The sequence below is a fragment of the Octodon degus genome, unplaced genomic scaffold (genome assembly GCF_000260255.1).
Source record: "Octodon degus isolate 3935 unplaced genomic scaffold, OctDeg1.0 scaffold00047, whole genome shotgun sequence".
Lineage (NCBI taxonomy): Eukaryota > Metazoa > Chordata > Mammalia > Rodentia > Octodontidae > Octodon > Octodon degus.
The window spans coordinates 813,833-838,757 of record NW_004524623.1 but is presented as its reverse complement, the minus strand read 5'-3'; the positions used below and the strand labels follow the sequence as shown (position 1 = coordinate 838,757).

The 24,925-nt window shown below is 37.1% G+C and overlaps 1 protein-coding gene across 1 annotated transcript in view; it reads right to left on the bottom strand.

Moving 5' to 3' along the window:
• The window catches only part of Tbk1 (TANK binding kinase 1), a 62,297-nt gene that overhangs the window by 1,752 nt on the left and 35,620 nt on the right, over positions 1-24,925 (bottom strand). Inside the window, exons 7-19 of the mRNA XM_004632127.2 lie at positions 24,212-24,391; positions 17,546-17,742; positions 16,637-16,695; positions 16,033-16,124; positions 12,224-12,325; positions 10,807-10,885; positions 6,484-6,605; positions 6,313-6,389; positions 5,737-5,776; positions 4,604-4,705; positions 4,398-4,494; positions 3,629-3,735; positions 3,311-3,382 (exon numbers count right to left, since the gene is read on the bottom strand). Of these exons, the coding sequence (XP_004632184.1) occupies positions 3,311-3,382; positions 3,629-3,735; positions 4,398-4,494; positions 4,604-4,705; positions 5,737-5,776; positions 6,313-6,389; positions 6,484-6,605; positions 10,807-10,885; positions 12,224-12,325; positions 16,033-16,124; positions 16,637-16,695; positions 17,546-17,742; positions 24,212-24,391 (1,326 nt within the window). The remainder of the gene's footprint in view (positions 1-3,310; positions 3,383-3,628; positions 3,736-4,397; positions 4,495-4,603; positions 4,706-5,736; positions 5,777-6,312; positions 6,390-6,483; positions 6,606-10,806; positions 10,886-12,223; positions 12,326-16,032; positions 16,125-16,636; positions 16,696-17,545; positions 17,743-24,211; positions 24,392-24,925) is intronic.

The window sequence follows — 24,925 nt, the reverse complement described above, 5'->3', positions numbered from 1 at the left end:
TGAACCGCGGTCCCTGATGCTTTTGCTAAGCTTGTTCTAAGTAGGTGCTTTAGACCACTGAGCCATCTCTCCAGCCCGGGAACAGGGTTCTTTTGGGGAGTAGAGGGAAATAAAGTTGGGTGGATAGGCAGGGACGAGACAATTACTGGACAGACTTTGAACACAAGCATATATTTAGACATTACTTCTTAAATAACTGGAACTTAGAAATCTCTGAACCTAGAGAGTCGTTTGATTACATCAGTACCCTATCACAGATGAGAAGACCCTGGGTCAGAGAAACGGCGCAGCAGGTATTACTACAGCTCCCACAGAAAGGGACAAGAGATCTGAATGTGGGTGAGGAGAGGACATACAGAAGCATTTTGGAGAAAATCAAAGCTCTAGAGAGCAAGTAGAGAAGATTAAATGTGTAAAATTATTCCTGATGAAGTAGGAGGTAGTCCTACTGAAGAGGACAGGGAAATCAGAGTTGGGCAATTTTAGATACAAAACCCCTGAAGTGACAGCAGCATATCCATGTAGAAATAGTGTGGAGACTTCTAGTCACAGGTTAAGCATCCCTTCCCTAATCTGCAAATCTAAGTTCCAAAATAATCCCATAATTGAAAACTTTCAATACCACATGAAGTCACAAGAGGACAATCTACAGCCAACTCCTAAGTTGCAGGTACATTAAAAGTGACCTTCAGCCCAGGTACATAACACATGTATGAAATATAGTTTGATTTGGTTCCCATTTTCAAGATTATCTGGTTATAAATAAGTATTTGAAAATCTGAAAATATTGGAAATGCTTGGTCCGAGCTTTCTGAATGAGAGCTAGTCAACCTGTTCGGTTCTCTCACAAGTCCTTATGCAGTAATGACCAAGAACATTTACATTTATTTATTTATTTATTTATTTATTTATTTTTAGATATCTTTTTTTTTTTAATTAATTTATTTATTTATGTGTGTGTGTGTGGCCAGCTCAGCCCACCAGGGGGCGGGGCTGGCTGGCATGTGGTGCTGGGGGATTGAACCGCGGTCCGTGTGCTTTGCTAAGCTTGTTCTAAGTAGGTGCTTTAGACCACTGAGCCATCTCACCAGCCCAACATTTACATTTAGACTATGCAACTTTTAAAAAAATTTTATATATGTATTTATGTGTGTGTGTGTGTGTGTGTGGCCAGCTCAGCCCACCAGGGGGCGGGGCCGGCTGGCATGTGGCGCTGGGGGATTGAACCGCGGTCCCAGTGCTTTGCTAAGCTTGTTCTAAGTAGGTGCTTTAGACCACTGAGCCATCTCACCAGCCCCTAGACTATGCAATGTTATGTAGGCCAAATATTGTCATATAAACCTGAAAAGGAAGCACAGGAGGAACTGACCACTGAACATACTTTGGGAAGGTGGGATTTTATTCTACAAGGCATAAGTGGTTCAATATAAAATCTTAACACATCTTAATAGTATGTTACTTTCTAATCTTTAGCCTTATAAAATAAATTTAGGACTTAAAGTTGTGATAAAACTATAAACTAGACACATTATAAAAAGTTGGACAATTACTGTGTAACAAATAGGAAAATAATTAACAAAAAAACCTAACAAGTTTAAGACCCCAACACCCTATTATTTTACCTTTTTTAAAATAATGTATTTGGTATAGGGCCTCACTACACAGCTCAGACTCATGGTGATCCTCCTGATTAGTCTCCCCTGAGCTGGGATTACAGGCGTGTGCCACCATGCCCAGACTCCGAGGCTGGCTCGGCACTCCCAGGGGCAGGGCCGGCAGGGCACGTGGTGACGGGATGAATCCCAGTCTCTGCACTTGCCTAAGCAGGCACTCAGTCTGCTGAGCTATCTCGCCAGGCCCTCTACCATTTTAAAGAACAAATCTGCGATTCCTATCAAAACTTACTCGTGTACACTCTGACTCAAATTTCACATCTAGAAGTGTCTGGACAGTGGTCTCTTGGAAGCAGTGTGTTTGCCTAGGATGTTCAAGGCCCTGGGCTTGTCTCCAGAATGGGAAAAACCTGACCCCTCAAAAATTCTTTTATGTGTTCTTACACAGAGATATACTTAAGGAGGTTCACCGAAACACCGTTTATCACTGTAAAATTCAGAAATATTTTAAATGCTTCCAAAGGACTGTGTCCAGGTATGGAAGTCTGGGTTCCGACTCCAGCTCATCCTCTTGAGGTATGATTTTAATAGCTAGAGAACACAGCCCACCTGCCTGTTTCTGTACAAGGCTGTAATGCATGTAAAGCAAGATACTGCAATGGCAAAGTGTCCTGTAAGGGTACAAGGCACTCTTGTCTTTTTTGTGAGAAAAGGTTTCACTATGTAGCCCAGGCTGGTCTTGAAATAGTGATCCTCCTGCCTCAGCCTCCTGGGTACTGTGAATATAGGCAGGCACCACCATGCCCAGGGACACCCTGTCATCTGAGGTATTTTTATTAGTATTTTAAAGGTGACAGAGCCTGTAGAATGCCAAGGGCTTGAGAGGAAAAGGGTTCTCCAGAGCAAAGTGTGGCTGCACTGCTCTGAGGGATTAGGACAAGGAAACAGAGGTCCAAAAAATGGCTGCATTGGCTCTCAATGTTTTCAACTCATTTTGGTCTTGCTAGGACACCATAAAGAGACAGCCAGCTCTTCAAAGAACTACAGTTCCATATGGCATTGACCTGCATGGAGGCTGTGAAGGGCTCTGATTACACAGCACCAATTATTTGTGGTGGTATCTTACAGCTGACATGAAATCCCAGAACTGAAAATCAGTACTAATATATGAACATTATAATTTGGTTTTCACAAACTGATCCAATTGAGCAAATAAATCTGTTAACCAGTGCTTCCCTGGAAATGGAACCAATGGACCACTCAAAAGCATCACAAGGGCGGGCCAAATAGCTCAGCAGACTAAGGTGCCTGCTTAGACAGGCGCAGGGACTGGGGTTCAATCCCAGGCGTACCCTGTTGGCCCCACCCCTGGGGGCAAACTGAGAGCAAAGAACTGGGCATGGTGGCAAGCACCTGTAATCACAGTGCTTAGGAGGCTGAAAACAGGAGGATCATTATGAGTCTGATCTGTGTAGTGAAATCCTGTACTAAAAAATATAAACAAACAAAACCCAACAAAGCAAAAGCATCAGAAATTCACCACCATGCTAAGAGAGAAAAACACAGGGTTCTGCCTTTCTGTCCCCTTCCCACTGCTTAACCTACTGAGAGAAGATGGCATACAGATACAAGCGCAGATGTGCACCTACTCAGCTGCATATAGAATCATAATACGGACTGAGTTCTGCATCACTCACCTTTCTAGAATATGATTATTTTCAGCAAGTTCTTTAACCACTCCTTCCATCTCTTCCTTTAATTTCTTCATACTATACATACAAAATAAAGATAAAAAAGTACTTCTCAACATGTATGCCACTGTTTTAGAATTATCTTTAGTGTTTTTTTAAGATCTAACTAGAAATACCAAAAATTAACATTAAATAAAATGATCAAACATTATATTCACAATAAACATCAATAATTTGAAAACTTAAGAACAAGATTACAAACTGGAAAAAAAATCAGAAAAAGAAAATAGAAACATTACAATTTCTAAATAATCAATCTTTTACCCTAGAGTCATTTCCACTAGCGTGTTAGAACTTGGGTACACTGCGGCCATGGTGTGCTTGATTCCACTGGAAGCTGCAAACATTTTCTGAGGCACAGTTTCCTGTAACTAAAACATCAAAAAGCCACAGCACAGAAGTACTTACTGCAAGTCACAGATCAAGTGCTACAGCTTTAATGAGTCCTTTACAGTTTCAATTTCTATTTCAAAACCATCAATGGTACCATATTTAAATCAATATCGTCTTTAAAAAACATTTTGCAAATGATAACAGAATGGTTTATCAGATGTTTTAGTTGTAAAATATCTAAATTTAAGAAAGTTGGCTCAAAATACATATTAAAAACAGATAAATACAGTAGTCTCTCACTATTTCATGGTTGGACTTTAACAGGCTCACTGTTTTGCAGGTTTTCAAAAAATATCAATCTAAATTATTTATCATAGATTTTTTGCTATATTGAAGGATTTTGCTATATTGTGGGAAAGGTTTGTAAAAGTGTGGGAAGGGTTTATAAAGGCTTAAAAAATACATAAATACTAAGATAAATATAACATTACTACTTCAGTGATTTTCACTTTTTGCAGGGAGGGTCTGGAACGTAACCTCTGAGATAAGGAAGGGACCACTGTACAGCTGAATACAGGCATACGAGATGCTTTATGTCCTCCTAAGTCATTATCAGATATTAACTCAGAAAAATTTTCATTTGTCCAAATAGAAAAAATAGGAATAAAGATTTTTTTCTATATATTTTAGATAGAGATACCTCATTAGTATAGTCTTGATACTTTGATACTTCTTCTTCAATATCAAAACACTGATTAGTTAAAGACAACAACTGTTTCCTAAGATGAAGCATCTTTCTGAAAACCAAAAATAATTCATTATAAACGGTTCCATGAAACAGTCTCACTTAAAATATACAATAAATTGTGCAGCCAATTACCATCACCCACAAACATGTTCACTTACCTTGTCCATTCTTCTGACTTATTCAGAAAGGTTTCATACTTTTTAACACACTCATCTGAGAAAAGCGTCATAGCTTTTGTTGCATGGTAATACAATTTTTGCCTGCAATTTAGAAAAAATCAAAGAGGCTTAAACCAATTTCACTGTTTTTTTTTTTTTAAAGTTTTTTTTTTTTTTAAATCATTGGTACATTTTATTTATTTATTTATTTATTTATTTTTAAACATTTATTTATTTGTGTGTGTGTGTGTGTGTGGCCAGCTCAGCCCACCAGGGGGCAGGGCTGGCTGGCATGTGGTGCTGGGGGATTGAACCATGGTCCCTCTGCTTTGGCCAAGCTTGTTCTAAGTAGGTGCTTTAGACCACTGAGCCATCTCACCAGCCCCAATTTCACTGTTTCTGCTTCCAATATTTAAATAATTTCAAGTATATGAAACTGGTTTCCCATGACTTGTGGCTGTAGAATATTTACAATAGAAAGCAAGGTTTCTTTTTTTTTTTTTTTTTGGTGGAACCAGGAATTGAACTCAGGCCTTTATGCTTACCAGGCAAGCACTTATTTTACTGAGCTATCTCCCCAGCCCCAGAAAGTAAGATAGACATGAAAAATGGAGATCATCAGAAAAAAATTCTTTTTTGATCGCAGTTAAAGTAAAGCAGGAAGACCTTTCCTCTCTGCTGCCCCCTATTCACTGCCCTTCTGCAATCAGAGAAAATAAGGCAGAGGACTGAGTGGAATGAGGATCTTTCTACCCCCTCATTCTCCTGTCTTGGTAACTTCCCAATTAGGGATCAGATGGATGGGCCTCAAAAATGTGCACCCTGAGTAAAAATCCTGTAAATCAACAGTAAAATGCCAGGTGCAGTGGTGCACTCTTGTAATCCCAGCACTCAGAAGGCTGAGGCAGGAGGATTGCCATGAGCTTGAAGCCAGCCTGGGTTACACAGTGAGTTCAAGGCTAGCCTGAACTACAGTGTCTCAAAAAATGAGGGGGAAAAAAAAAAAAATCAAACTAAAAATATTAAAATGTATTTTTGTTATAATTAATCCCAATCTTAAGAATCACATTAATACAGACAATCAAAATAGCACTAAAAATAACCATCTTATTGAACATTACCTAGATACTTACTTATCAAATTTGTGGATTTGTTCTTCATTATAAGCTAGTCCTAAAAATAAGAAAATAATTTTGTTAATACAGCATAACACCATGCATGGTATTTTCTTCTTAGATTATTGTTTTACAAAGGCAGAATTTGAAGCAGATGTCAGAGACCTGACCTATGTATGGCCCACAGATGTTTTTTGGGGTCTGTACATTTTTAACAGAAAAAAAAATTTGCTGCCCACATAAAAGGTATTTGTTAACAAAACTGGTACTGCTAGCTTGTTTGAGATATGGGAACCCTGGGGAAGCTGCTGGGTGATCCTGAGCAGTGGTTTCTCTTCAGATAGGCTCTTATCTTATTCCTTTCTGTTCTAGCCTTGCCTCCAGGAGCTTTGGAATTCCTGACACTGGTTTAAAATAGTCAAAAGACTGACCCCACCAACAACTGTTAGCATATTCACTCTTTCCTGGAAAACACTACATTTCTGAAACAAATAAACCTAAGCAGTCACCCTTACAAACATACCAAATTAATCCAACTCAATTATAACTACTAAGGCTGATTCATTATATTAACAAGCAGGAAATTTTACTTACTACGTTCTGCTTTGTCCTTTTTGAACTGATAGTAAATGTCTGTGATGCAATTTAACAGGACTTGTAGTTTTTCTACACTATTTGAGAGAGAAAACCCCAAATAAATTAACTGAATCAATGTGAAAAGGGACATTTAGCAAAAGCAGCAACTACCCATAAAATGTGACCTACTTCCTGTCTTTCGGATGTGTTCCTTCTTGGTGTGCCCAGGCATCTGTCAATGATCCACCCGGAGATAATCTGCTGTCAATGTCCTGCAGACTGGTTTCTATTGTTCCCTGAGAGCTGGAAAGCTAAATGAAACCAATGGGGTCAGTTCTAGACCGCCACAGTCAGAAATGACTGCAGTGCCAGCAGAGTCTAGAGTCTGGACCACATTTCTTTATAAATTACTTCAATTCAAGACAAACTAATTATTTCCAACTTTAATCACAAGAGCAGTTTCTTAGGTTGATTTCCACCATAAGTAAATTATGATAATGGAACGTTAAGATTAACTGGTATGAAAACATTTCACCAGTAAGTACCTTTTGTGTGTCTATGGAGATAGGACTGAACCCAGGGCCTCATAAGTGCTAAGTAAGTACTTCACCACTGAGAAACAACTCCAGTATAGAAAACGAAATTGCAAAACAAAACATGTAGAACACTTTTAACCATTCAATTATTGTTTTGCTTTGGTAAAAAAAAAAAAAAAAAGTTAATGTTCTATCTCAGAGTTGTAAAAAACAAACATGAGAACCACTGGCATGGTCTCAAGCATCAAGTACTGCAGGCCTTGTGCTCTCTGTGCAGCGCTCCCCCAGCCCAGGCTAACTGTACTACTTTTTTTTATTCTTTGTAGTACCAGGCATTGAACCCAGGGCTTTCACACTGAGCTACATATCTAGCTCTTTTTATTTCTTATTTTAAGACAGGGCCTCACTAAGTCATTAGGTTGCTGGACTCAACCGTGTCATCCTCTTGCCTCCCACAATGCTGGAGTGACAGAAATGCACCTCCACGCCTGGCTGAAAGGTAACTCTTCCTAAAAATAGAAAATGATGATATACTTTATTTAATATCATTTAAACTTAGTAAATTTCTAACTTGTCTACCAAAGAACTGAGTATGCACAAAGTATGTGTAAAGTTTATATTATGCTAGTACATGTGAACTAGTAAGAAAAGATGAAGACTTAAAAGATAAATATGTCTTAAATATTTAGAGCCCTGATATAACTTACGGCTTTTCAAATAGTGTTGTGACACTGCCACTAGAAAAAAAGGGGAGCCCTTCTTACTATATACTTTTGTCAGCATCAATATTATAGTTTAATTCTTGATATTTGAAAGACAAAATGGTGATTATTATAATATGTAACTTCCCATTACTATTAGGTGTGAATTTTATTTGTATTCAAGCTATATTCATTAGCAAATTTTCTCTAAATGTTTCTTGCTCATCTATTTAAAGATTTAAGGTTTTCTTTACCAATTTACATGACACAGGGTCCTGCTCTGTATGTAGCACATGCTGGTCTGGAATTCACTATGTCATACAGTCTGGCCTTGAACTTGCAGCAACCTTCCTGCTTCAGCCTCCTGAACAACGGGCGTACAGGTGCATGCCACACACCTGGCTTACACAAGCTATTTTTATAAAAACTTACTGCATTTCTCCAACTTGCTTTTTTAACTTTTTTTTAAAATACAGAGATCTTACATTTTTATGTAGTCAAATATATACGTTAGTTTTTATGCTTCAACAGTAATGTTTAGAATATATTAAGTTATAAAACACTATTTGAAAAAGTTTATGAAAAAGTTATTTCTTACAATAACTTTTGTAAAATAACCTAAAGAACCAACAATAAGGGAATAATAAGTAAGGATAATAAGCCCAAGGAGTGCAATTTTATGAGTACTAGGAAAGTACTCTTAATAGGCCTGGGAATGTAGCTTTGTGGTAAAGCACTGCCTAGCATGCGGGAGGCCTGGGCTTTAATCCCCAACACCAATAATACAACAAAAAAAGACCTACCAACCAAATGTGATCCTAAGAACACTCAGTCCACTGTATGTCCTTCTTACTTAGCAATATATAAATAGAGTGAAACAGCGGCTGTCAGAACACCAGCAGCATCGGGTCTCCTGGAGGCTCTCTATGAGGGCCTGGCTGGGTCCCACTGTCTGTTTGTAGTTCAACAGGAGTGACATGGGGCCCCCACTCTGCTTTTCTAGTAAGTTCCCAGGTGAGGCAATCCTGCTGGCCCAGAAACTATTCCCAGAAGCACCTCTATACGACACTGGCACCCTTTCAATCATCATTTTTGGGGTGGCTGGCATATGTGGTATTTTTTTCTTTTATAAATTTTATCTCTGTGGCAGAAAACTTTTTTTAAGGTCTCAATTAGGAAAGGAGTCATAACAGCTCAACAGGATAAAAGAAAAAACAACACAAGCTAGTGAAAAGTAAAGGGCATGAAGAGAGAAGTCCGGCTAGCCCAAGACTCTGCAATTACACCATTTGCTATCTGTTCCTTCACTCCTACAAGAAATATAAATTTCACAAAAACGCCATTAGAATGAGAAATACTTTACGCTCTCCAAGGAAAGATAACTTTATTGCAAGTGTTCAAATGCTAATGGCCCTAGAAGTAAGTGTACATTAGGACTACAAACTGGCTAGGAGTCAAATTCTAAGCCAAAGGCAGAGTAAAACCAAAACATTTATAATATAGCTGCCTATGTTCAAGTGCAGATAAATACTGGAGAAGACTATTTCTTGTTCTCTGACTTTCATTGCTTTATTCTATATTAAGGTTTCCCGAACTTTTTGACTGTGACTCATTTAGGAAATTCACTCAGTTTTAACCCTGTAATTTTTTTTTTTTTTCTTTTTGGCAGAACCGGGGATTGAATTCAGGCCCTTGCACTTGCCAGGGAAGCGCTTATTCTACTGAGCCACCTCCCCAGCCCTAACCCTATAATATTTGAAGCATAAAATAACTGCATCAAAAGTTTAAAGGAGGGCTGGTGAGATGGCTCAGTGGTCTAAAGCACCTACTTAGAACAAGCTTAGCAAAGCACAGGGACCATGGTTCAATCCCCCAGCACCACATGCCAACCAGCCCCGCCCCCTGGTGGGCTGAGCTGGCCACACACACACACACACACACACACAAATAAATAAATAAAAATTAAAAAAAAAAAGTTTAAAGGAACAGGGATTTCCTAGTATGAGATGCATTGTAACATTTTATGTCCTATTAGAGAACACTGCTGATGGTAAGGAACTAAACATCACATCCTATTATTCATTTGTGACTCACACTGTGGAAAGCCACTGTTCTAGATCTAAAACTGAGGAAAGGAAACAACTAAAGACAAAATGCTAGAAAAAGAAAAAAGAATTAAGTCCCTTTTCACTTTTAATTTTGCATCCATTTTATGAAGAATTTAAATGCTAAAAGCTTGCAGGAGTATACCACTTAGTTGACACTATAACCTGTAAGTTGAACAACGGAAAAAATGGCCCATTTTTGAGAAAACAGAAATAAAGAATTCAAAGAATTAAAGGCCTTTCATAGGTGTAGAAGATAACAAATGCAGTTCTGAGATCAATAATCAACTTTTTTTTTATTTTTAAAATAATTTTATAATAATCAACTTTCATAATTAATACTTAATGAAAACTCTAGAACTCCCTGAAGTGCTGCTGTATTTTTTCAGCAACAACCAGTGTCCTAATGGACTCACTGCCTTGATTGTGCATCTTTCTTACTTTTTTAAAGAAGATCTGATAATTTTTCCATAATTGTATTTATTTCTAAACAAGTTTAAGCATCTTATGTCCAACTGAATAGATTATATTTATGAATATGCTTTAATTGCTACAGTGGCAACATAAGAGCATTACAGACTTAAAAACAAAAAAAGATGGGCGTTTGAGAGAAATAAAGGGAGGGAAAGAAGGGAAAAAGAGGAGGGAGAGGAAAGAGGATGGAGGGAGAGAGGTGTTTATAGCAGACCAGGCACTTTGAAAAAAATTTTTTTGCTACTGGGGACTGAACTCATGACATTGCACTTGCCAGGCAGGCACTTATGCTACTGAGCTATCTCCCTGGCCCCCTGGAAATTTTTTTTTTTTTGAGGTACTGGGGATTAAACTCAGGACCCTGTGCTTGCCAGGCAAGCACTTATTCTACTGAGCTAGCTCCCCAGTCCCCCCAGGAAATGGTATAAAGAACTTCAAGGTAATGATGGCATTTAAATATTCCTATAAGTCCCTAAAGGTAGGAAAAGGTGCTTTTCTTTGAAGAGCTTTTGAAATATCTTTTTTTTTTTTTTTTTTTCGGAACCAGGGATTGAACTCAGGCCCTTGCGCTTGCCAGGGAAGCGCTTATTCCACTGAGCCATCTCCCCTGCCCCAGAAATATCATTTTTCTAAGGAAGTTTAACTTTGCCAGCAAACAGAAAGACTATGACTATGATTTTCATAATCTGTACTTACTCTCAACAGTTTGGTGTGTATGTCTGAAATTTCACCTAATTCTGCTGCTTCTAGGTTGATGTTCATCAACTTTTCATATCTGCATGAAAAGGCAATCACACAAAAAAATTAAATGAGTCTAACAAATACATAGATTTAAGTCTCATAAATTATATTTGAGTTTTTATTTTTTTTTTATTTTTATTTATTTTTTTTTATTTTTATTTTTTTTATATTTGAGTTTTTAATGAAAACGATTTAATGAAAGATTTAGTCAAAGTCTGTAAGCCAACAGGTTCCAAGAAAATCTGTGGCTTCCTGAAGAAGGCATTTCATGTACAGTGCTTCCTCCCTTTATCTCTGATTTCACTTTCCTTGGCTTCCACTACAAACGTCAATGGCGGCCTGAAAATATTAAGTAGAGAACTCCAGAAATAGTTGAGTTTAAAATTCCAGGCTAAGCTGGTAGCTCAGAATCTCACACCATTTGGTCCTTCCTGCTGCTGAATGACCTGCATAACCATGCTCTATCTGCTACCTTCCCTATTTAGCAGCCAGCTTAGTTATCCGATCCCCTGCCAAGGTATTTTAGTGCTTGCCAACAGACTTGGTACTATCTGAGGCTTCAGGTATCCAGTAAGTCTTGGAACACATCCCACAGGACAAGAAAGAACTACAGTATTTCATACATTTGCAAATGAAGAGGTAAAATAGTTAAGGCAAATTAATTTTAAATAATCTCATGCCAGGATTATAGAAAAATACTAGATTAGACAACTAACAGAGGTCAATAGTAAAACACTGGTTTCACTGACTATAGTTCCTCGGCAGTACAAACAGTCTAGAAAGAAGCCAGCTTAAACCATTATTTTGTTTCACTGGACATTATCAGAGATAATTAATAAATAAGAATAAAAATAACTCTGAAAATTCTAAAATACTACCAAAAATCTGCTCTAGAATATTTCTTAATTTCTTTGTTGAGGATAGTATATTTCCTCCTGAAATATTCTGCTTTGCAAAACAGACATGAAATGTTTGTGTCTCCGACTGGTCTTTCCCTCAGAAAGGAAGAGTAACAATAGCAACAAAGACTGTATTCATTTCTTACTGAGAAAAACTAGTATTTTTAAGCCTATTACCCAATATAAACACTTGGGTTAGTGCTAAAGATAATTAAATATGGGCTGGTGAGATGGCTCAGTGGTCTGAAGCACCTACTTAAAACAAGCTTAGCAAATCACAGGGACCGCGGTTCAATCCCCAGCACCACATGCCAGCCAGCCCCGCCCCCTGGTGGGCTGAGCTGGCCACACACACACACACACACATAAATAAATAAATAAAATTTAAAAAAAAAAAAAGATAATTAAATAAGCTACACAGAAATGTAGTATTTACCATCTTAACTACTATTAGGAAGGAAGTAATTACTCACACTTTTACAGTTTTTTCAATGTTTCTGATGCAGAAATCCAACGTGATCACAACTTCCGTCTTTTTGTGAACAGTTTCATTGTAATCATCTTTAACTAATTCACTAAAAAAAATTTTCACATTAGTTTTTTAAGAACTATTTTTTCCCTTGCCTATCACTAGTTACACTACTCTACTACTATCTAAACATATTTCATTACAGCATTCTTGGTATTACCATGAAAGCCAACTCTCACTAAGAAGGACACCACTAAAAGCACTTCTATGACTCATGCATATGTAAGCACTTAAATTTTTGCAAAGCATTACTATAAAGAAATTCAAGGCATTAAAATCATATGAAGGAAAAAAAGTCAATGCACACTCATCCAGCACAGCTGTATGGCATTACACTTTACTACTCACAGTAGACAGCTCTATGATTTATACTTTATTTTGTGGGTGGGAATCAAACTCATGTCTTATACACAGTAGGCATTCTAGCACTGAGCTATCCTCCTAAACCTTGATTTACATTTTTAACTTGGTAAGACAGCTAACGTGATCGCTAAAGGATGACACAGTTGAAGAGTTTATGGTTTTCTTCATGAGGGATTAACAAACTAATGCAAGAGCCCTGTTTCTGCTTCTGAATGACCCACAAGCAACCATTACAGTTTAAAAGGTTGTAAAAATACAAGAAAAAGAAGAGACAACATATGGTCAATGAGGGGACAGTGATGTAGCTCCAAGGCACACAGCCTGCCTGGCAGGTGCAAGGTCCTGAGTCTGATTCCTGGTACCAGAAAAAAAAAAAAAAAAAAAAAAAAAAAAAAAGGCCAATGAAACCTAAAATATTTACTGGCAGACGCTTTAAAGAAAAAGTATGCCAGCAGTGGTCTATACTAAAAACTATTTTTTCGTGACTTTTTAAAAGTAGAAAATAAAAGAAGTAAAAAAATTCATAGATCAAAGATGGGTAGAAAACAGCTGGAGTAAATGAAAGCTCTTAGTATACTTAGATTTTTTTCCCAGAAACTATTTAGTAAGAATAAGGAATCTTTTTGGTGTATGTGTATCCTAGGTGAGATTGAACCTAGGATCTCTACCACTGAGCTAAGCTATGCTAAACCTCACAACTCTTTTTTATTTTAGTACAGGGTCTGCAGGGTCTCACTACATAAATTAGACTAGTAGTGACCTGCCTATGTTTATCCTCCCAAAAGCTGGGATTACAAGCATGCACCACCATGCCCAGTCTCAATCACTGACTCTGCCTGCCAGGGGTGAGGGGTGGGGTGGGGCCAGGGATGGAGCCCGGCCCCTGTATGCCTAAGCAGGTGCTTTAATCTGCTGAGCTATTTTGCTGGCCCTCTCTTTTTTCTGTCTTTTTGGGACAAGCTCTCACTATGCAGTTCAGGCTGGCCTTGAACTCACTTTGTAGCCCAGCCTAGCCTCAAACTTGTAGTGCTCCTCCTGCCTCAGCCTCCTGAATGCTGGGATTACAGGTAGAAACAAGAGAAATAGGCTTAGAAACTGATGAGTACAGTGAAAATTATTTTAAGCACAAATTTGTGGGTTTCACATAACAATAAGTGAAAAAAGCCTGTTAAGGTTTGTGTCTAGGTGTCCTCTCAAAGCCTAAGGCAGTCACTGAGGTGGCTTCTAGAGTTTGTGATTAATTCAGGATCCCAAACTGGGATTACGGATGTGAGTGCAACACCCACCCTGGCACAGATAGCCTGAATGCAATATAAAGGGGTGGGGAAGAGGCTTGCTCTTGGCCTCTGCTTCTCCCCTTTTGCTCTGCTGTCTTCTGCAGCCTTGAACTGCTGACCTCTGCCCTGTGCCACTCTGCCATGGAGCCAGCCACTTACAGATTGAAACTTTCACTGACTGTGAGCTAAATAAACTTTTCCTTCCTTAATCTTATGGTTTTAAAAATATTTTTATTTATGTATCTTGTACAGGGTCTCACTATGCAGCTCAGACACAGTGATTCTCCTGTGTCAGCCTCTCCAGTACTGGGATTACAGGGGTGCACCACCACGCCTGGTGTCAGGGGCCGGGTCAGCGCGCCTGCGGAGCAAGGCTAGTACGGCATGCAGTACGGGGATCAAATCCTGATTCCTGTGTTTGCCTAAGCAGGCACTTAGTCTGTTGAGCTTTCTTGCTGGCACCTACCCTTCCTTAATTTGGGGTGTCAGGTATTTTGTCCCAGCAATGAGAGAAAAGTAACTGAGACAAAGCCTAAAAAAGAGGTAAGAACCACAAGAAAATACTTTATACAATTTTTGCAAGAAAGGATGGGTGTAAGGCAGTCATAGACCCATTTAATGTCACAAACATTAAAGTCCAAAGGCATACTATGCAGTGAAATGAGTTCAGAAAACACACTTCTTAGCATCTTTCAGCAAAAAGGTTTTTTTTTTTTTTTTGCGGAACGGGGGATTGAACTCAGATCCTTGCATTTGCCAGTCAAGCGCTTTTCTTACTGAGCCACCTCCCTGGCCCCAGCAAAAAGGTTATTACTATTTGTATACAAAATTAACCATCAAATGATGTTTAGAACTATATGCACAATTCTCAAGAGAATTCTCAAGAAAAGTCACTTTATAAGAGATTTTAAAAAAAGATCAAATCCGAGCCGGCCAAATAGCTCAGTGGATTAAAGTGCCTGCTTAGGGAGACGCAGGGGCCAGGGGTTCGATCCCCCGGCCTGCCATGCTGGCCCCGCCCCTGGGGTGCACTGAGATGGCACATGCCTGTAATCCCAGCGCTTGGGAGGCTAAAAAACAGGAAGATCACTATGAGTCCAATCTGCATAATGAGACTCTGTACACCCTGTCCTAAATACAAAAAAAATAAAATAAAATCACATTCATCTTACATTTTCTAGGGTCACTTTCAGGAAGAGAATACTTAAATATTCTATTCTAGAATAACTTTATAGACTTCTACAGAAGACATTACCTTCTAAATTGTTGAGTATATATTTATATCATATGATTTAAAGACCTGGAATAGGGAAATCTACAAAGTATATCAGCAGTTGCCTAAGGCTGGCTTTTTTTTTTTATTATTTTTTATGGTACCAGGGATTGAACTCAGGACCCTGCACTTGACAGGCAGGCACTTATTCTATTAAGTTATCTCCCCAGCACCCTAAGCCTGGATGGTTTGGGAGAAAAATGAGGAGTAAATGTTAGTAGGTGCAGAATTTCTTTTTGGGATGATGAAAGTGTTCTAAATGGAGTGTGATAACTGCACAACTCTGTAAAAATATTAACAAAAATCTGGATTATGAATTTTATTTGATACTGGGGATCGAACTCAGGACCTCATGCTTGTCAGGCAGGCAGGTGAAGTGCGCCACCATGCCCAGGTGAATTACACATTTTAAACTGATGAATTTTGTAGTATGTAAATTATGTCTCAATAGTGCTGATAAAAAAATGTGTACTTCATTTGGAGAAACAGTAGGAAATGCAGGAATATTCTGAGGACTTACACCCTAGAAAGTGTACTTTTTATTGGATTACAACAATGTCAAAGCCTTCTAAGAGCAAAAGGATAATCAAGCAAAGCTTTTAGAAAAGGAATTCATTTGCCATCACATTGCAGTATTCCCTGAATTTTAAAATTAAGATGCTATTTGTCCCACAAGATTACTATAAGAAACAAATGAAAAAAATAGCTGCTAAATATTTTGTGAACTAAATGTGAAGCAAATGTAGTATCATAAAAATCAAGCATGTGACTCTAGGCTAAGTGGTAAACCGTCAATGACGCAGTGATTACACAATTTTTAAACTGCAATCTAATACTTACATTAACCATCGTATCCCCTTGCGCATTAATTCCTGATAAAGAAGCAAGGTACTGGCAATTCTACAGGCATAACACACAACTCCTGTTACTGCCTGTTTAAAAAAAAAAAAATGTCAATGGTGCCAAATGTGTCACAGGGTTAGAAAAATTTAACACAGAAAATTTTAAGCTTCTCTATTTCTATTATGTTAATTAAAAATATAATAAACTACTAATCTGTAAGCTAGAGACAGATACAACTGTGGTAAATATTTTATTCTTAATATTATTATTTAAACATGTACTGTTTCAAGGTAGAAAATTTTCTTGAGTTTCAGGAATGAAAGAAAGACAGAACATGAAATAACTTGGAAAACGGTAATAAATTAATGATGTCCTAAGTCATTAGACATTTGTAAGGCTATGTTTTGTTTTGAGACAGGAGTTCATTATGTAGCCCAGCCTCAAACTCATGGCAATCCTACTGCCTCAGTCTCCTGAGTGCTTTGGTTATAAGCATGTGCTACCGTGCCCAGCTAAGATACAATACATTTTTATTATTTCTACTACTGACAAGGCAATTTAAATCCAAATGCTGACACATCTGTTCAATTAATATACCAACCTTAGCTATGCTAGCATCTCCATCTAAATCATAACGTGGATGTACTTTCGGGAGGGAAACTGAAATAAATAAAAGACTTAAAATAAGTAGCAAAATATTTTGCATTATTTTTTTATATGGCAAACAAAATATCTAAATTTAACATCAGTGACAAACATTTAAATATATTTTTTGCAGTTAAAAATACTACTTAAAGGGACCAGGAGAGATAGCTCAGTAGAATGAAAGGGCCTAAGTTCAGTCCCCGTTTCGGCAAAAAAAACAAAAACAAAACTACTACTTGATACAATGCTCATTCTCTAATCACTCCCAGTATTTCTAGTGAGTTTCACTTTTTTCTTAAATATATTCCAACAGAATGATTTCTTTTTTTTGGCAGTGGGGATCAAACTCATGACCTTGTACTTGCCAGGCAGGTACTTATGCCACTGAGCTATCCCCCTGGCCTACCACCATGATGTCAATCAAAGTTTCAAAAAGGAATGTAAGTGTTTGGGCAATTCATTTTTTTTTTTTGTTATCAGTAGGATAATTCAAAAGATTTCAAAAATGAAGATTTCATTTTTTCTAGATTGTAAAGCCCAGTGCAGCATCTTATATGCATTGGGCACAATAAATATGAATGTCATGATACATAATTGTAAGTGTTAGCACAACACTCTAACAGAGTCATAATAAAATGTACATAACAAAGTATTTCACTATTTTTTTGAAAGCAAATATTTTAAGTTATGTCTCTGAGACTTTGCAACATTACTTTTTAAAAAATTTATATACATAATTTTAATATTTATGAAAATTTTTACATTAAAATCACCACTATATGAAAATGAGAATCATTTTTACAGTGAAGGACTTTTGAGTGTTTTTAAATGTCATCAAGAGTAAGAAGAAAGAATCCGAGCGTACTTTTCTCATATATCAATCCGATAGTAGTCAGAGGTTCCCGGCTTACTACGAAGATAGGATTTTCCTCGGTTGTTTTGGGGAAATGCTGTGCCAGTCGTCCAGGTTCTAGGACCAAGCGTCGTCCTTCATAGATCAATTCTTGATTTGAAGAAATAATTTTGGTTTGTTTATACACCAGTTCATGAAATACAGTAGCACTGTGTGAGGAAGGTTAAAGAAAGCCAACTAATTTTACCTAATTTTAGATAAAATGAGAAAATCCTTTTAGTAATATTGAGACCAACAGTCATTTTTATGTATTTCTAAGCACATGACCACCAACCATTCCCTATAAATACTGCCTTGTCCTAAATATCTATGAAAATTCCACATAGCTGGTCCATATAGTAATCAATTGTTAAATAACTTTATGTTTGGATACCTTTGTAATGTACATTCCTAACATTTAAAAATGGAGAAAAACAACAGAAAGGTAGAGTGCTGATGGAGTCAGATGGATACCTTGGTTCAGTCTAGCTCTTCCATTTACTTGTATAGTCCAAATGGAAGTAACAATAGCATCCATACCTCAAAATTAAATGATTTGAATATGTAAAAAACTGAAAATACTGCTTGCAACATGACTTATGTTTGTTAAATAAAATTTAAAAACTCAGGTATTTCCAAAATGATAGGGAAAAAGGAGAGTCCCCTTGAGTTTTCTATGAACTCAAAGAAAGAAACTTTTTGGCAGAAATGTCATTTGGCTCCTAAATGAGGTTATATTTTGGTATGACTCAGGCTTGGCCTTCAGGCTTCTAAAGTGAAAACTGCCTAACATCTAAATATCCAGACTCTTTTCTCAAAAAAAAAAAAAAAAAAAAAAAAAAGAAAAAAAAAGAAAAAGAAAAGAAAAAAGATAATAGAAACAAAGTTTTTGTAAATGAAAGAGGGGTCAAAGGGAGAGTTAGGAAATGGGAAAAAAGGAATCAAGTTATATTAGGTACAGGTACAAATTCCCTGTAATGATTGTGATAATTCTGTACGTCTAAAACACCAATAAACTTAATAGAAAAAAGACCATATTTAAAAAAACAAAACAAAACAAAACAAAAAAACCTACCAAGAAAGAAAAGCCTAGGCCTTGATGGATTTACTGCTAAACTTCACGAGAAATTTAATCTTTTTTTTTTTTTTTTTTTTTTGCTATACCAGTGATTGAACTCAGGACCTTGTGCTTGCCAGGTAGTCATTTATTCTACTGAACTCTCTCCTCTGCCCTTCACAAGAAATTTAGAGAAGACCTAACACCATTTCTGTCTCGAACTCTTTAATGAAACTGAAAGGGAAGGAATACTCCCAAATCCATTCCTGGAAGTGAGCATTACCTTGATACCAAAACCAGAGAAAGACCCAACTAAGGAAGAAAACTCCAAGACAGTCTCTCTAATGAACATAGATGCAAAAGTGCTCAATAAGATACTGGCAAATATAATGCAGCAAATCATCAAGAGGATTATCCACCATTGACCAAGTGGGATCCATCTCAGGGATGCAGGAATGGCTCAATATATACAAACCAATAAACATAATATACATTAACAAAACCAAGGACAAAAATCACATGATCATCTCAACATATGCAGCAACAGCTTTTGACAAAGTACAGTACCTGTTCATGATAAAAAAAAAAAAAAAAAAAAAAAAAAAAAACCAAAAACCCAGGGGCTGGGGAGATGGCTCAGTAGAATAAGCGCTTCCCTGGTAAGCACAAGGGCCTGAGTTCAATCCCCGGTTCCGCCAACAACAACAACAACAACAAAAACCCTACCGAAAATTAGAACAGATGGTCTTTACCTCAATATGATAAAGCTACATATGACAAACCAACAGCCAACATCATACTAAAGGGTCAAAAACTGAAAGCTATCACTCTAAAATCAGAACAATGTAAGTATGTCTACTTTCTCCCCTCTTATTCAACATGGTTCTAGAAACTTTAGCTACAGCAATTAGACAAGAGAAAGAAATAAAGAGAATAATGATAGGAAAGGAAGAAGTTAAATTATCATTATTTTTACAAATGACATGATACTCTACATAGAAGACCCCAAAAATTCCACTAAAAAACTGGTAGATTTTTAAGCAAATTCAGTAGTGTAGCTGGATACAAAGTCAACACTCAAAAATCAATAGCATTTCAGTACACACATAGCAAAATTCACTGAGAGAGAAATTACAGAAACAGTACCTTTCACAATAGGATCTTTAAAAAAAATGAAATATCTAGGAATTAATCTAACGGATGTCAAAGACCTCTATACTGAAAACTCAGTACTCTGCAAAAGGTGATTGAAAAGGATATCAGAAATGGAAAGATATCCCTTGCTCTTGGTGTAGGAAGAATCAATATAGTGAAAATGGCCAAACTTCAAAAAGTGTTATACAGATTTTTTTTAAATTTTATTTATTTATTTATTTATGTGTGTGTGTGTGTGTGTGTGGCCAGCTCAGCCCACCAGGGGGCGGGGCTGGCCGGCATGTGGTGCTGGGGGATTGAACCGCGGTCCCTGTGCTTTGTTAAGCTTGTTCTAAGTAGGTGCTTTAGACCACCGAGCCATCTCACCAGCCCGTGTTATACAGATTTAATGCAATTTTGATCAGAATTCCAATAACGTATCTCACAGAATTAGAGAAAGCCCTAAAATTCATTAGGAACCAGAAAAGACCTAAAGTAGCAAAGGCAATCCTGGGCAACAAAGGCAAGGTAGGGGCATCACAATCCCACACTTGAAATTGTACTATAAAACTACTGTAATAAAAAGTGTGGTACTGGCAAAATAATAGACCCAAAGATCTATGGAACAAATCAGAAAAAACTGGAAAAAACGCCAGGTATACTCAGCCACCCTATCTTTGACAAACGTGCCAAACACACTCACTGGAAGAAAGCCAAAATTTTTAATAAATGGTGCTGGAAAAACTGGCTCTGCACAGGACCCACAGCTTTCACCATGAACTAAACTAAATTTGAAATGGATCAACGATCTAAATATTAAAACAGAAACATTAAATCTGCTGGCAGATAGAACAGATAAAACTCTTGAAGGCATTGGTATAAGTAAAGACTTTATAAAGCCCAAATGCACAATGAATCAACAATTGGGATCTCATCTTAAGTAAAAAGTTTTTGTATAGTAAGAGAAACCACCAACAGAGTGAAGAGACAACACACAGTGTGGACAAAAATATTTGCCAGCTATTTCTCAGAGATTACTATCTAGAATGTACAAAGAACAAAAATAAATAAATAAATAAAATAAAATAAATCAGGCCTCCCAGATTTGAAGACCCAATCTAAAAATGGGTATCTGAAATGAATACACATTTCTCAAATGAAAAAATACAAATAGCAAACAAATATATGAAAAAATGCTCAGTATCACTGGTCATTTGAGAGATGCAAATTAAAACAATACTGAGATTCCATCTCACCTTGGAAAGAATGGCTATTGTCAAGAAATCAACCAATAACAATATTGAAGGGCTTGTGGGGGAAAAAGGAATTCTTCTGCATTGTTGGTGGGAATGTGGATTGGTACAACCACTGTGGAAATCAGTGCTGAGGTTCCTCATAAGAACAGGATTAGAGGTCCCATTTGATCCAGCTATTCCGTCTGGGTATCTTCCCATGAGAATTAAAAACATCATACCACAGCAGCCATGTTTACAGCAGTACAATTTGTAATAGCTAGATCTTGGTAACAACCCAAATGCCCATCAACTGAGGAATGGATAAATGATATAGCAGATTATTTTACCATTTTCTTTAGAATATTCTCAAAAAATACATTTTAATAGACTGAATAAAAAAAAATGAATTCTCTTTTCCAATAGCTTTTATATCTCTAAGCGAGCAGTTTGTTATATGTAATGTTGTTAAAAGTATTATAGTAGGGGCCAGGGAGATGGCTCAGTGGAATAAGCGCGTCCCTGGCAAGCACAAGGGCCTAAGTTCAAAAAAGTATTATACTAAAAAAAATAATAAAAGTATTGTAGTAAAGTAACGAAATCATTTAAAAAAAACAACTAAACAATGTAGTACTCTTTTCTTTTCTTTTTTAAATATTTTTTTAATTATTTATTTGTATGTGTGTGGCCAGCTCAGCCCACCAGGGGGCGGGGCTGGCTGGTATGTGGTGCTGGGGGATTGAACCGCGGTCCCTGTGTTTTGCTAAGCTTGTTCTAAGTAGGTGCTTTAGACCACTGAGCCATCTCTCCAGCTCCTGTAGTACTCTTTTCATACAATTATTACTCAGCCATAAGAAGGATAAACTGGCAACTTTCATAGGTAAATGGATGCAATTCGAGACCATACTCATAAGTGAAAAAAAATCAGTTACACTACTGAGAACCTGAAAGAGTAAACAAGATCCAAAATGTACAAATAGGGCCGGGGATACAGCTCAGTGGCACATGCACCTGCCTGGCAAGTGCAAGGTCCTGAGTCGGATTCCTGGTACCAAAAAGAGATATTGTAAAATGGGAAGAAACTTCCCCAAAGAAACTGGTATGGAGGAATGGAGAAAGTAAAAAAAAAAAAAAAAAAGAAAGAAAGAAAAAAGGGAAAAGAAAAAAATATAATTAAGATAGTTATACTACTAATTTCTCTTAGGTAATTGAAATGAAAGTACTAATATTGTTTGGACAATTAAATGCCTGTATCTTGTACTCCGAGTAACTAACTTAAGGTAACAATATGCAGTGTATTTATCATTATTACCCCTCTATTATCTTGTTTTGAAATTATTTTTTTCTTTAAAAAAAAAATCTTTTTTTTTTTTTAATTTATTTATCTATTTATTTTGTGTGTGTGTGGCCAGCTCAGCCCACCAGGGGGCGGGGCCGGGCGGCATGTGGTACCAGGGATTGAACCGCGGTCCCTGTGCTTTTGTTTAGCTTAGCTTGTTCTAAGTAGGTGCTCCAGACCACCGAACCATCTCACCAGCACCCCCCCAAAAAAAATCTTAAGAGGTTCATTCAAGTACAGTAGCTACTCTACATCCCTAGCCCCTTTTTATGAGTTTTAAGGGGCATTGTAAGTTTTGAATTTTTTCAAAACAGGCACTAAGACATAGAATAGGTGTAAATTTTTTTGTTTTGTTTTGTTTTGTTTTGTTTTGTTTTGTTTTGTTTTGTTTTGTTTTGTGGAACCGGGGATTGAACTCAGGCCCTTGTGCTTGGCAGGGAAGCGCTTATTCTACTGAGCCATCTCTCTAGCCCCGTAGGTGTAAGTTTAAAAAAAATTATTTTCAGGTTACTGTACATTCACATGTAATTTTAAAAAATAGTTCAGAGAAAGCTGGGTATAGAGATGTACACCTGTAATCCCAGCACTTGGGAGGCTTGAGGCAAAAGGATGGCTGCACATCTGGGGCCAAACTGGGCTCCACAGTAAATTCAAGGTCAGTATGATTCACGTGGTGACTGCCTCTCTCAAAAGAAGTAACACAGAAGAGATGCTGTATACCCTCCACCCACTTTCTTTTAATGGTAACATCTTGCAATACATACTAAAATATCACAACCCAAGAGTTTTGTTTTGAGGCAGAATCTCATTACGCATTCCAGGCTGGTGCTGAACTCACTCTAGTCCAGCCTGGTCTCAAACTCTTGGCGATCCTCCTCCCTCAGCCTCCGAAGTGCTATGAACCACACTTGGCCACATTCGAAGTACTATTGTGACACAATCCACCCATTTTACATTTTTCATTTTATATACAAGTGTGTTTGTGTGTGAATTCAGTCATACGCAGTTTTATCACGGGGTAGATTTTATCACATGGGTTTAATTTGTTATTTATATAAAACAAATACTAAGTATTTCTCTAGCATCTATTGAGTGATTTATGTCTGATATTCAAATAAAAACTATACTACATTTAAGATTTAGGCTTTTACATTTATATGTATTTTTAGTGTTTTAGGCTTCAATATTTATAAAACCACAATACTCTTAATAAGATCCAGCTCCCTTGCCAGTAAGTACATGCTATTTGCACTTTTTTTTTTTTGGTGGAACCAGGGATTGAACTCAGGTCCTTGAGCTTGCCAGGCATGTGCTTATTCCACTGAGCTATCTCCCAGGCCCCTATTTGCATGTTTGATACATAGATAACCTTCATTTAATATCACTTGTCAATGAATTATGTGATTATATAATGTGAAAGAAACCATAGAATTAAAGTAGTTTTGTAAAATGATTTAAAGATTAGCCAATTTGCCTATAAATTTAAGAAAATTAATCCTTTTAAATCCAGAGACAACTGAAAAGAGTGGGCTTTTGGTGAAGCTGAGGCAAATTTTCTATTTCTTTTTTTTTTTTTTTCCTGTATTTTTAGGGAAGGGTCTACAAGGTGTTCAGGGTCTCACTACTAGAACAGACTCGTAGTGATTCTCCTGTTTACAGCCTCCCAAGTGCTGGGATTCTAGGCGTGTGCCACCATGCCCTGTCGTAACTGCTGGCCCTAGGGGTGGGGCTGGCATGGCAGGTCTGGGACCCTGGCCCCTGCAGGCACTTTAATCCACTGAGCTATTTGGCCAGCCCTATTTCTCCTCTTAATATAAGAAAATATTTATTACATGACATATTATATTGCTATAGGGATAAAACAAAGAGGTACTTACGTATTATAGCTATGAATATAAATCTTATGATGTGTCATTTGTTGTAGTGAAAAAACATGAATTATCATTCGGTGAAGAATATCACTAGTTTCTGCAAAAAACTGGTCAAAACCCCAACACTTTTCCTGATCTGCTTCAAGGATGTTTGCAAGGACAGGGGTAAGAAGAACTTGAAGTCCCCTAAAATAGTATTGAAAAAAAAGTTACTTCAAGTGTGAATGTTGTATTTTGTCTAGGTCAAACAAAAACAAAACAAAACAAAACAAGAAACAGAGAATTTACCAACAAATCAAAGGAACTGTTACTACTGCTACAGGTTGAATATTCCTTATTTAAAATGCTTGGGCTAGAAGAGTTTCACATTTGGAATATTTTCAGGTTTTGGAATACCTGTATATACATCAAAAAGACCTTGAGGATGGGACCGAAGCCCAAACATGAAATCCATACACTGTATTCAAGCCAAAAGGTAATTTTTTTTTTTTTAACCTTTTAGTGTACTTGAGTTTCAACTGTGACTTGGCACATGAGGTGGGGGGGGGATCTTCCACTATGGTGCAATGTCAGCACTCAAAGTTACAGATTTTTGAGCATTTGGAGTTTTAGATTAAGGGTGCCCAACTTGTATTATTGACTTAACACATTAAAATCTGCCAACTTTCCATAAACTTAGATAACCTCCATTTAGCATTACTCTGTCATTTATTTTTTTTT